Here is a 13,298-nt window from a genome sequence, read left to right as displayed (position 1 = left end):
TGTGCCAGGCACTGTGCTAGATATTTGACATTGCTTTATTATATAAATGTTGCACGAATCCTCTAAGATTTAGTCATTCTTTCGACAAACATTTATTTTATGCCTACAATGTACTATTCCTGGGTACTGTACTAAGTGCTAAGGTAGGTGTTATTCCCACTTTTTCCCTCTGAGACATGTAGCTTCCTAAAAATCCAAAATAACAAATGGTCAAACCATGATTTTTTTTGAAGTCTGACTTATACTTTTATACCCATATTAAATGGTTCAAGAGTTTCATACTATCGATGTTATATTAAAAGAGAACATTGATTTTTGTGGCACTACCACATTCATATGGGTGCATGTACACACATACGTTTTTAAAAACTTTTAACTTTGGAATAATTTTAGAATTATAGAAAAAGTGCAACAATAGTACACAGAGTTCTTATATGCCCCTCGACCAGGTTTCCCCCATCTTACATTACCAAGGTACAGTTATTCATCACCAAGAAACTGGCAGTGACACAGTCCTATTAACTAAGCTCCATATTTTATTTGGATTTTGCCAGTTTATTAATTTTCTCTTTCTGTTCCAGAGTCCAATTCAGGGTATCACATGCATTTAGGTGTCATGTCTCCCTAGTATCTTATGATCTGTGACAGTTTCTCAAGTACAGTTTTTCATGACCTTGGTGGTGTTAAGGGAGTACTGGCCAGGTATTTTATAGAATGCCCCCAACTGGCTTTGTCGCATGTTTTTCTCATGATGAGACAGGTTGTGGGTTTGGGGAAGTATATAACAGAGGTAAAGATCATAAGATCATACCAGGGGTAACATGACAGCTACATGAATCACTGGCCATGTTTACGTTCATCATTTGGCTAATAAGGTAGCATTTGCCAAGATTCTTTACTGTAAAGTTACTATTTTCCCTTTGACTACTCTGTTCTTTGGAAATAAGTCACTAAGTCTGTCCTACCTTCCATGGGAGTGGGAACCAAGTTTCACCTCCTAAAGGGGAGAGTACCTACACATATTATTTGGAATTATTCTGTTAGAAAGATTTTTCTCTTCTCCCCATTTATTTAATCTATTTTGTATCAATGTGGACTTACGATAAACTCCGATCTGAAACCTGTGCTTTTTCTACTGCGCTAGACAAGAAATGACAAGGACCTACATATACACCAAAAGCATTGGTTTCAGGGAACTTTATTTCAGATTTCAGAGATTTTTTAAGGACTAGATTTGATAAGACTTGGTGACCTTGATTGTTGAGGGTGATGGAGAGGAAGTGTTTGAAAATGACACTCAGATTTTGGTTTGAATGGCTGGAAATAAAATTTTCCCTTGAAATTATTAACTAACAAGTGTGAAGATTGGTTCTAGGCTTTGACAAAACTCAGATTCTTCAAAGATTGTATCTAACCTATGTATTGGTCCAGCTTGACTGAGTGCCCTGTTCTCCCAAGTCAGAGCAGAGCAAACAACTTTTCTTTCTGACTGAAACAGCAGGGCCCCCTAGTGGACAGCCCCCGGGTCCTGTTTCTTGCCTGAAGGATGCTTGGGTTTTTTGTTTGGTTGAGATTTTTCCCCTCCCTTAGTTCATTTGCAACGCAGACATTTGATTCTACTCTTGGTCTAAAAAATTTTAAACACTTCTTACTTCAGAGTTCTCAGATTCATCCCCATGTTCAATAAAAAGATAGCTTCTGACAGTCACTCCTATGCACTCATACTCTAAACTAGAGAGTACTTGATACTTGTTTTTTACTCATTTATCTGCTTCTTCCATCTGATGCCATATTAATGTTAATTCTTTTTTTCAGAGCCATCATCAATCATTTTAACCCCAAAATTGAATCCTATGCTGCTGTGAATCACATATCCCAACTGTCAGAGGAGCAGGTAAGCCAGTACCCTTCCCAGAGTGACCCTCATAAGTTGTGGCTGGGATCAAGCAGTTGTCCTCTCTTTGATAGCAGAAGTATTCTGTGACTGAGCTGGTAGCAGGAACTAGGCTTCTAAGAGCAATTACTAAGCGATTTGTTGATAGTACTTTAAATAGAGGGATGGCTTCTACTTTTGTGCCGTTGGAAGGGTTCGTTTAATTATATAGAAGATATGTAGGTGAAAACTTAGTGAATTATTATTTTAGAGTGATAGGTGATAGGCATTTCTTTTTTTAATTTTAGGCAGAGAGTCATTTTGATATTTAAAAATAAATGAGAACTTAGAAATGGATAAAACTGCCAATTAGAAAAACTCTGAGTTCAGCTTAATTTGATGCTGTTTGGTGTGTTAAAATATAAGCCCTCATTGGGGCAGATTTTCCTTAGTAATTGAGTTCTGTCTGCCTTGAGCAATTATTTCTGAGGTTTTTCTATGGTGTGGACTGAACTGGAGATGCAGATAGCATTAGTGTTTGTTTTCCTTGAGTCTGGCCTGATTTCCCCTTCTCCCAAAGTGCCTGCACTCAGCTCTGCATTATATAAAAGTACAGATGGGGCATTAGCATGGCATGGGATTGAACTTGATGTTTCAGAATGAGACTCTTGAGTCCTGTTTTTAAAAGCACAAAATGAGACATTCTATTCACACAATCTCCTTCCCCCCTTCCCCCCCACCAACTCCCAAGATGGAGGGCCAGGGTAGTCATGAGTTGAAAGCCCAGGTATAAGTTCCAAACAAGCAAACAAACAAACAAAAAAACATACTCTCCTCTCCCCTCCCCCCTTTTTCTGCCAATGTATCAGTATAACCCTTCTCTGAGTCCTTTGCTGGTACAGCCAGCCAGCTCTGGTGTGAACCTGTGTTCCAGTGTTTCTAAAAGCTCTTCAGCTCACTCAGTGAGGCAGCAGGCAGCCTTTTGCCTAACAGACAGGCTTCTCAGCATTCCCACCAGTGGCTCTTTCCTCAGCCAGATGGATAGGACTCTATTAGACTATCAGTTGTTCCCTTTGACATATTTGTTCTCTTTTGTGAGGCCAGCTGTGAGATTTCCATCCTCTTATTTAAACTGCTTTTATAAATGGCTTTCATTTTCTTTTTTTCATGAGTACTGTTCTTTGATGCCACTGCTCTCTGTGAGGTGCTTTGGGATGCTACCTTCTTCCTGTTGGACCAGTTCAGATCAGTTTACTGTGCCATTTTTATGCAAAAGAATTCAACATCTTGAGTTTTGTATGGGGAAAGAAAAGGTGACTTTTCTATCACAGTGAGCTCTGGTTAGTCTAAAAGCTTAAAAAAAAAAAAAAAAGGACACATTTTCCCTGTGAGCCACGTGCAGTATTCACCCCACAGCAGCTTGGGAAGGTCAGGCTGAAATCTCTTTACAGCAGTAGCAGCCACAGACCAATAATAAAAATCCATTCTGGCGCATGAGGCAATCTGGAAAAGGATGATTAGCAAGCACGTGTCCTCACCCTCCTCCAACTTCTCTCAAAGTTAAATGAAGTGATGAAAGTGTCTCAGAAAGAGTCCACAAGCCAGAGATGAGGCGATTTCTATGGAGAGAGAGAGTATACAGCCCTATTCAAGAGTGGGAAAAGGATAGCAGCTCTCAAAAGAATAAATAATTATATGCCTGCTGTTTACAAGGTATGATGCTGGGTAGTGGGGACAGTGGTGAATAATCTAAGTGTAGCCCTTGTGCCATGGAGTTTTTGTACACTTGCTATCTCTCTTAGCAATCCTTTTCACTTAGGGAGTGGGGAAAGGGTGATACTATTCTGGGACCCTTTTCAAAACTGCCCTCAAAATAGTTGTTGCTTCTCTTCCCTGTTGGACTCTGAAGGGCGCTGAATGACAGCATTACAGTGCACTTGGTTTTATTCTCAGCACTATCGGATTAGAAGTATTTGACTGCCTTGATAATCTCCAACATGTGTTGCAGCACTTCTCTCCCTTCACTTGTGAATATCAGTGCTAATATCACTTAATGTTAAGTGTATTCACAGCTTCCTAAAGAGCTGGCTTTGGGATCCAGCAGGGCCCTGCACTTGTTAGCCTCAAACTAAGTCCAAAGAAAAAATGAGGAACTCAATCCCCAAGTAGATTCTAACGTACCCCTAAAATAAAACCTAAAGACCATGGATAGGTGTTAACTAGAATTTATAGCACTTTGTAAAATAGCAGACAAGAGAGGGCTCTTGCTAGATCTGCCTGCCCAGCCTGCCATTTTGTTCTGGTAAGAGATTTGTGAATATTATAGTTCTGACAACACCCAGACACATCCCAGCCTCTGTCTGAGGCATTTCAAGGTGATGTTTGTAAATTCATTATTACTCAATAAATAAAGCCCATTCTCTCACCCTGGAGCTGTTTTTCAGATTTCCAGAGATACATGACATTTTTCGGTTACTTCTCATTGTCTTCATGGAGGACAAAGCCCTTGAAACAGTCAGTACCCTCAGTGTAACTGAATGGTTGTGCATTATCTAGTATAATAAACTACATGCATTTTTTATATTTTATACACAGCTGTAACATTTGTCCAAGGTTGATTGTGAAGCTTGTTCATTTTGACTCCTTTTGTGTGTGTGTGGTAAAATATACATAAAATTTACCATTTTAACCGTTTTCCAATGTATAGTTCAGTGGCATTAAGTATATTCACATCATTGTGCAACCATCACTGCTATACATCTCCGGAACTTTTTCATTATTCCATACTGAAAGCTTATGCCCATTAAACAATAACTACCCATTCCCTTCCCCCTCTTGAAGGTAACCACTGTTGTACTTTCTGTCTCTCTATATATGTCCTTTTTTTTTTTTCTTCTTAAATAGAGCCCATATTGAGGAGCCAGGCTGGCTCAGTGGGAGGAACATGTGACTCTTGATCTTGGGATTGTAGGTTTGAGTCCCACACTGACAAATAAGTGAATAAAATCTTTAAAAAGAAAAGAAAAGAAAAGAAAACACATTTCACTATAGTGAATAATTAATTTTAGATGTTATGCAAAATGAAAGAAAATATTTTTAAAAAGGGGAGCTTGGGTGGTTCAGTCAGTGAAACATCTGACTTTAGCTCAGGTCATGATCTCAGGGCCCTGGGATCCAGCCCTGCATGGTGCTCCATGCTCAGCAAGGAGTCTGCTTGTCCCTCTCTCCCTCCCTACCTCCCACATGTGTGCACATGTGCATTCTCTCTCTCGTATAAATAAATGACATACTGATTTATGTCAGCTCTAATTTCCTAATAGGTAAGAGAGGACTTCATGGTAGAACTTTATAAAAGATTCTCTAGAGCCCTGAATATCTAGAGTACATAGTCACAATTTAGGATTCAAGTCAAAACCTTCTCTGAGCACCTGATTCCTTAAGATTTTAGTCACATTGATGACCAATTTTGTGATTTTGACATATCCCGTTGGAAAAACAAATAAATGATTAGCCCACCTTTCTTTTCTTTTCTTTTTTTTTTTTTTAAGATTTTATTTATTGGGGTGCCTGGGTGGCTCAGGGGGTTAAAGCCTCTGCCTTCAGCTCAGGTCATGATCCCGGGGTCCTGGGATCAAGCCCCGCATCGGGCTCTCTGCTTAGCAGGGAGCCCGCTTCCCTTCCTCTCTCTCTGCCTGCCTCTCTGCCTACTTGTGATCTCTGTCAAAAAAATAAATAAAATCTTTTTTAAAAATGCTATTAAGGAAAAGATTTTATTTATTTATTAGAGAAAGAGAAGGTGCACAAGGTGCAGAGGGAGAGGGAGAAGCAGACTCCCTGCTGAGGAGGGCCTCTGTTCCCCAGACCCTGAGATCATGACTTCAGCTGAAGGCAGTCACTTAAGGGACTGAGCCACTGAGGCACTCTGCACTCTTGCTTTCTTTAGCCTTCCCTCAGCTATCAGTATTTTAGCATTTAGTGCCTGCTGTGTGCTAGCCATTTGAGGTATACAGAAATATGATAAACGGTCTTTGTTCTCAGAAGATGGAATAAATTCAAGAGATGGCTTACAGCTTATTGATAGCTGACCAGTACTAGCAGTAGGATCTGTGAGCTCCTGTTAGAGGAAGATCTCTGTAGGTTGTGGTGGTCAAGAAATGCCATATGGAGGAAAGAATTGGGTGGACCTTCAAAGAGCAGGGATAGGGATTGGATAAATGAAGAGGCATAGATTATAAAATGTACTCAAAGCCAGGACCTGAAAAAAAAAAAAACAGAAGAGAGAAGAGTTCCAGAGTTTCTATAAATCTTGTCCTTGGGTCACAGGGTACCCAGAGGCTGAATGACTTAGAAATACAATTCAGGGGACTCCTGGGTAGCTCAGTCAGTTAAGCATCTGTCTGCCTTTGGCTCAGGTCATAATCTCAGGATTGAGGGATCAAGCCCTGCTTTTGGCTTCCTGCTTGGAGGAGAGCCTGCCTCTCCCTCTCCCTCTGCCTGCCCCTCCCCCTGCTCCCTCTCTCAATCTCTCTCTGTCAAATAAATAAATAAAATCTTTGGGAGGAAAAAAAAAGAACAACAGTCCAGTCATTTAAATTGTCATCACAGCTTCCATAATCCCTACTGTACTGATGCTAATCTCTGTTCTAATTGTACTGCCTTTGATTCAATTCTTAAGTGTTAATCAAAGGCCTAATATGAACTAGTCTCAGTGCTAGGCATGTGATGAGACCTACTGGGCAAACCAAGCTTTTTAAAAAAATGTTGGTAAAAAAACACATAACAAAATTTACCACCATAACCATTCATTTTTAAGTGTACAGTACAGTAGTGTTGACGTGTGCTTGTTGTTGCACAATTGATCTCCAGAACTATTTCATCTTGCAAAACTAAAGCCCTATTGTTGAACAACTTACCTTTCCCCCTTCGTCCTAACCCTGGCAACCACCATTCTACATTGTTTTCTAGGAGTGGGCAAACCTCTTTTGAAACTGATGTACCTTTCAGGCAAGTGGCTCAGGAGCTGGCTAAAAATTTCTCTACGACAGACTTGGGAATTTTCCAGGAGTATCACAAGCTGGTCTACTGACATCCCCATATGTCACAGAACCATAGGACAGGACATAGTAACCCTCCCCCCATTATCTCTTTAAGTCTCGACTCTCACTAGGGCTTTATATTTTGGAATCAGAGGAGGCATGTATAATGTTTTGTATTACAAGAGGTACCTTCAAAAGTATTGTGACAAAGCAAAGAATCTAACTTACTTATAGAATTAGGTTAAGGTAAATTAGGGAAACAGTGCTTCATATCTGAATGAATAAAAGTTACATTGGAAGCTACTATGTCTGTCTGCTAGTATTCTTTCTAAACCTTTTGATTTTTTCCAGATCCTAAGATAAGAGCCACTACAAATAAATACTAGGCATTTAGAAATCCTAATGAAACCTAGCTTTATTTTCCCACAGAGGAGTGAGACAGTAATAAGAGAAAAGCCCTAGTCCATGGGGCAAACATTGTTAGGGGCCCTGGGTGGCACCCATTACTTGAGAACATCTAAGAGGAAGCACAGAAAGATCTCAGGGGAGATAATCCTAAGAGCTTCAGGGCTTATGAGGAAATGGAGCCTGATGTTTCAGCTTTAGAGTTGGGGGCCCTTGATGTGCTAGTGTATGTTGAAGAACTGCTGACAGAGGTGGCGGTTGGGAAGGGGGCTGATTTGTAGTGTTGGGTGTGACTGCTCCCACTGTGGCTACCAGCTTGAAGCCCTGTGGCTCTCACAATGTTTGAAAATTTAATTGTCAGCTCTCCCAGGCCAAGTGTGTATGAGCTAGTGCCATCACATCACTGGTTGTTGAGGATGACTGGGAGAACGGGGCTGTAAAGCTATGAGGGAGGCCTTTCTGAGCAGGGGTGAGTGTACCCTACTTCCCCCCTGGGAACCACTGATAGAAGGTCCTCCCCAGGGCGATTGAGACCTCTGAGTAGCCCACTCTGAGAGCCGCTGTGATGTTTTCTCGTCTTGGAGCAGGGCCTTAACTACCATGTATAGCAGCCTTGACAGAGACACACGCTGGAGATCTGAGATTTAGGACTCCTGTGATAGCCATGACTCAGTTTCTTGTACGTGGCATTGTGTTTTTCTACAACAGCCTGTAGTTTTGCACTGCCTCTCTGTAACCCTGAGTGATGGTTGCTGTGCAAATTCCTACTGAGTGCAAGCATGGGACACAGCATTGGCTTCCTCGTTGCTGTCACTTAGAATCCAGCTTTCAGGTGACCTATTTGGCAGAAAAAGTTTGGTGTGAGTTGTTCGTTAACTGGACTCACTAAGGCAGGAAAGACAGAGGCAGAGGCAGAGGGATTTTCTTACAAGCTGTTTAACCTCAGAAATCAACTTGATGTGATATAGGGCATCTTGAGAAGGTCCATATAAGAGCGTGAGCTGATGATGTGCTGCTAGGATGGCCACAGTTTTACTTGGACCAGGAGGTGGGCTGCACTGCCAGAAAAAGGAGAGATGATATCTTGGATTTTAAGAGGACATAAATAGATAAAAGGAAAGGAACAGCTAGTAGTTACTGAGCTTGGCAGTTTTACATAGGTTATTTACTTAAGTGTTATATCAAGCTGTTTGGGGTAGGTGCCGTTATCGTTTTATAGATGAGGTTGCTAAAGAGGCTAAGTCTTGCCTGGGGTCCCACAGCTGCTTTTGCAAAGCCGTAACGTGATCATAGGTCTGTCTGACACTGACGTCGGAGCTTCTTCTCTTCATCAGGCTGAGGCATGTGTGACAACCTGACCTTGCCAGGTATCCTGAAGGAGGCGGAAGGCCAGGGAGAGGAAGGTGGAAGGAGAAGCAGGGATGGTGCAGAGAGCAGGGCTCACTCCTGGGGCATGGGGAAAAGACCTGGTTTGGGAAGGGACCATTCAGTTGAGGAAGGTAAGTACTAAACAGGGGCTTGAGGAGTTGCCTGCCAGGTAGGCAGAAATGCCTAAGTAAAGGGTCCTGGCACATTATGATAACTTTATAAATGAGGAAAGAGTCTCTTTGTTCCATCAAGCATGTCTGCAAAGTCACTGTGAGAAATAAAGCTTTTCCAAACACCAAAGGAACATGGTGAGTTAAGAGAGAGAGAGAGAGAGAGATTTATTTTTTTCTAATAGGTAATATAGTTACATGGGCCAAACTCCAAAAGGTGGCACGCTGAATTTTAATTGTTTTTAAAGTAGGAGTTTCATTTTGCTAAAACAACAGCAACAAAACAAAGACTCTCAAAATCAATATCCCACAGCCAACCTAGATAAATACAGAGGTCACTGGTGAAGAGCTCAGCTTAATATTCCTCTCTGCTGCTGACAGCATTTTCTCTAACTAAATATGAATTTTGAAATGTGCACTACATGAACTTCTGGTCTTCCTCAGTCAGGCTTCATTGCCAGTGAAGCTTCATTGGCAGTGCACAGAAGAACAGTGTTGCAGCTTGTAGGAGTTGCAGTTGTCAGCTGTTCCAGAGGTTACAGGAGACAGCAGCCCTTGCTTTCTTAGTTTAATCTGAGAAGGATCCTTTACTCTAATTATTAGATGAGCATGTACAAGTAGGACTTCCCTCTTTGGTTTGTTTTTTTAGCTACCTTCCTCCTTCCAAATAGAGTTTTGGGAACTTTTATTTTATTTCTACTGCAACCTCTTCTTCAGGAAGTAGCTCAAAACTCTATAACGTGTGCTGGAAAAAGTATGGTTTACCACTCTGCTGACATTAGAGGCCAAAAATGTTGCCATGCAAACATTTGTCTGTTACAGGCTGTGCTAACTGGAAATGTTTTTGCTAGGTGCCATGACAGCACTCTGACCTTTCACGGTGATACTGTGCAAAGGAAGTTGCAATCTTAAAAATGACCCACTCAGCTAGCGGGAAATTGTGGATAGCCCCCAACTGGGATTTCTGTTAAAGAATTCTGTCTTTCAGGGAGGGATATAGATAAGTGAGGCCTGACAGGGAGGCAGAGACCCCCATGTCACATTGCTGGTGAGTTAGGAGCAGAGGCAATGCTTTCCTCTCTCCCTCCCTGAGATGTGATGTTTCCAAAGAAAGAAACCTCAGGTGGGGAAGACGGAGACACCTGCCTCTTGGTTTGAGCTGGGAGGAGTGTCCTGCCTACAGTAAGCCACAGAGAAGGAGAAGGCCTGATGCGATATTTGTGTCATGATTCTCCCACCTACATTACCTTGGCTGCCTCTTAGTGTGATTGCATGCCTTGCTTGTAGAGGGTAAGGGCCTGGGCACATTGAATCTGTAATTAGTGCAAAGAAAAGCTTCATGAGGGCTGCCTAGGGCTTCAGCAAAATAAAGTCAGAGAGGTGGGGCAACTGCCCAGGGAAATTTAAAGTCACTGTCACCACTCCTTTAACCAGCTGATGGCCTCTCACTAATCACCCACTGTGAGGTTCATTATCTGATCCACCTTGCTGAAGGGCAGAGCCAGTGTCAGATCAATAAATCTCAGGGCAGTGGAAAGCCCTTTAGTAACAGGCTTGAAAGACAAGGATGGACTAGGGGAATTGGCCAGCTTACACTGGTTCTGAAATTTAGTTTAGTCCTGAAGTATAGGAGATGAAAATAGAAAGAGAAAATAAAAGGGGGAAACGTCTACATATTATATGCAGGATGGCTGTATAGAGGAAGCAGTTACCTTTTAAAAGGTATTATCTTTTTTTTTTTTTTTTTTTTTTGCCTAAGATTTTTGTGTCCACCTTTGGGATCCGAGGTTCCAAACAATTATATTGGATGACTGTGCCCTGGAGAGAGATTCAGGTTATCTTGGATTGAAGGTCACTGTAAACACATCAGTAGAGGGAGGGGTCCCCACTCAATAGAGTCAGATTTTGTTACCAGGTTGTTATTTGTTCTAGTTCCTGGGCTATTGGCTTGTTTTCCTTGTCTCAGCCACTTTGGGCTGAAGTGTTTTGAAAAAGAACCAGTTCTTACCTCTTAAGGAAGCTCTCAGAACCTCTCTTGGTCTAAGAATTCTCTGAGTGTCTTTGGTTAGTGCAATAAGACAAGGAATACATGTCCTAGCCTCAAGTTTCCGAGATTCATTTTTTTCCATGCAAAAGTACAGAAGTATCTGCTGTGTGCCGAGCCAGGGGCTATAAAAATGCAAAATTCATGCCTCCCCTTGAAGACTTCACAGTATGAGAACCAGCATCGCTGTTTTCTTGCTTAGACTTTTGCCTGTGTGTTCTCCTGTAGACTTCAGGGGATATATGTGACATGCTTACAGCCCCGCCTGACCCTTTGTAAACCTAAGATAAAATCTTCCTGTTCTCATAACCTAGAGAAATATTACCTCAGAAATCCATAAATGGTGGGCCAATGACTTTCTTTTGAAGTGGGTTTCCATAAGGAGAGTCCTGGGCATCTCATATCTTTATCTTTGCCTCGTTTTCATTAAAAAGGCAAAATCACAGGCGCCTGGGTGGCTCAGTGGGTTAAGCCTCTGCCTTCAGCTCAGGTCATGATCTCAGGGACCAGGGATCAAGCCCTGCATCTTGGGTTCTCTGCTCAGCAGGGAGCCTGCCTCCCCCTCTCTCTTTGCTTGCCTCTCTGCCTAGTTTGATCTCTCTGTCAAATAAATAAATACAATCTTAAAAAAAAAAAAAACGGCAACATCAGGACCATCATTAGGTTGGTAAAAGCAGGACCTTATAAGCCTCCAAGCTTGGCAAATGATTTGAGTTTGTCAGAAGGTTCAGGTAAGTACAGCCACTTAGGAAAACATCAGGTGGCTAGTACCCAGCTGAAAATTATTCTAAACACTGTTGATTGCTACACACAGTCCATTTAAGTTGTTAGGGAGGATTTCCAGGAGTGGAGGAGTAGAAGGGAGGAACACAGTGAGGGGAATCCTTGGCATTGTCAAAATACTGAGAACTCGTAACTCAGAGTGACTTTTCTAATATATCAATCTGAATCATTCTTGGCCCCAACCAAAAATAGAATAGTAAGACCAAAAAAGACATAAGCTGGGGCTCCTGGATGGCTCAGTCATTAAGTGTCTGCCTTCAGCTCAGGTCATGATCCCCATGTGCTGGGATCGAGCCGCACATCCGGCTCCACGCTCAGCAGGAAGCCTGCTTCTCCCTATCCTATTCCCCCTGCTTTTGTTCCCTCTCTCACTGCCCCCCTCTCTCTCTTTGTCAAATAGATAAATAACATCTTTAAAAAAAAAAAAAATACATAAACTTATTCCATGGACATACATCTTTTTTTTAACTAGCCATTATTTACTGAATTTTTAAAAACTTTATTGTATAATTGACATATAATAAGACATAATAAGACATATTTATGCAAATATGTATGTCCACCACCTCCACAACATCGAACATTTCCATCTCCTAAAAAAGTTCTCCTTTAGGGGCGCCTGGGTGACTCAGTGGGTTAAAGCCTCTGCCTTCAGCTCTGGTCGTGATCTCAGGGTCCTGGGATCTAGCCCCACATCGAGCCCCACATCAGGCTCTCTGCTCAGCAGGGACCCTGCTTCCCTCTCTCTCTGCCTGCCTCTCTGCCTGCTTGTGATCTCTCTCTGTCAAATTAAAAAAAAAAAAAAAAAAGTTCTCCTTTAAAGTCAGTCTTCCCTGAGTCTGTGCCCTAGGCAAGCATCCGTGTGTTTTTTGTCACTATAGATTAGATTTGTCTTCTATAAAATTTTGCATAAATATATATGTGCTCTTTTGTGTCTGAGATTCATCTATGTTGGGACAGTCTTAAATGTTTACTCAAGAGAAATGAAAATATGCCCACCTGGGGCACCTGGGTGACTCAGTCAGTTAAGCATCTGCCTTTGGCTTAGGTCATGATCCCAGGGTCCTGGGATCGAGCCCCTGTGTCAGGCTTCCTGCTCAACAGGGGAGTCTGTTTCTGCCCCCTTCCTCCCTGCTCATGCTCTCGCTCGCTCTCTCTCTGAAATAAATAAATAAAATATATTTAAAAATATGTCCATCCAAAAACTGTTACATAGATGTTTATAGTAGCATTATTCATAACCCCAAACTAGAAACAACCTAAATGTCTATCAGCAACTGAACAGATAAAAAATATGATATGTCCATATAATGGAATATTATCCAGCCACAGAAAGGAATGAAGTACTGATACCTGCTGCAATAGGGATGACTCTTAAAAACATATGCTAAGTGAAGGAAGCCACTCACAAAAAGCCAGAAGATTCTATTTATTTCAAATGTTCAGAATAGATACATCTATAAAGACAGAATAGATTAATGGTTACCCAGGACTAGGGTTGGGAAGCAGAATGGGGAATGATTGCTAATGGGTATGAAGATTTTTGAGGGCTTCATGAAAGTGTTCTAAATTTAGATCGTAGTGATAGTTCCACAAATATGTGAATATATTGTACACTT

General features: G+C 41.6%; 1 protein-coding gene across 3 annotated transcripts in view; it reads left to right on the top strand.

The window, feature by feature from the left end:
* The window catches only part of ARMH3 (armadillo like helical domain containing 3), a 183,267-nt gene that overhangs the window by 148,234 nt on the left and 21,735 nt on the right, over positions 1-13,298 (top strand). For 2 of the 3 annotated variants that reach the window (XM_032311841.1, XM_032311842.1), the window contains exon 24: positions 1,816-1,894. In XM_032311841.1, coding sequence (XP_032167732.1) covers positions 1,816-1,894 — 79 coding nt within the window. Of the gene's footprint in view, positions 1-1,815; positions 1,897-13,298 lie in introns of those variants that run through there. The other variant, XR_004278470.1, reaches the window with a different exon arrangement.

This window comes from Mustela erminea, chromosome 14 (assembly GCF_009829155.1).
Source record: "Mustela erminea isolate mMusErm1 chromosome 14, mMusErm1.Pri, whole genome shotgun sequence".
NCBI classification, from domain to species: Eukaryota; Metazoa; Chordata; class Mammalia; order Carnivora; family Mustelidae; genus Mustela; species Mustela erminea.
Note: the sequence above shows the minus strand (reverse complement) of the source record. Positions and strands in the feature narration are given on the sequence as shown.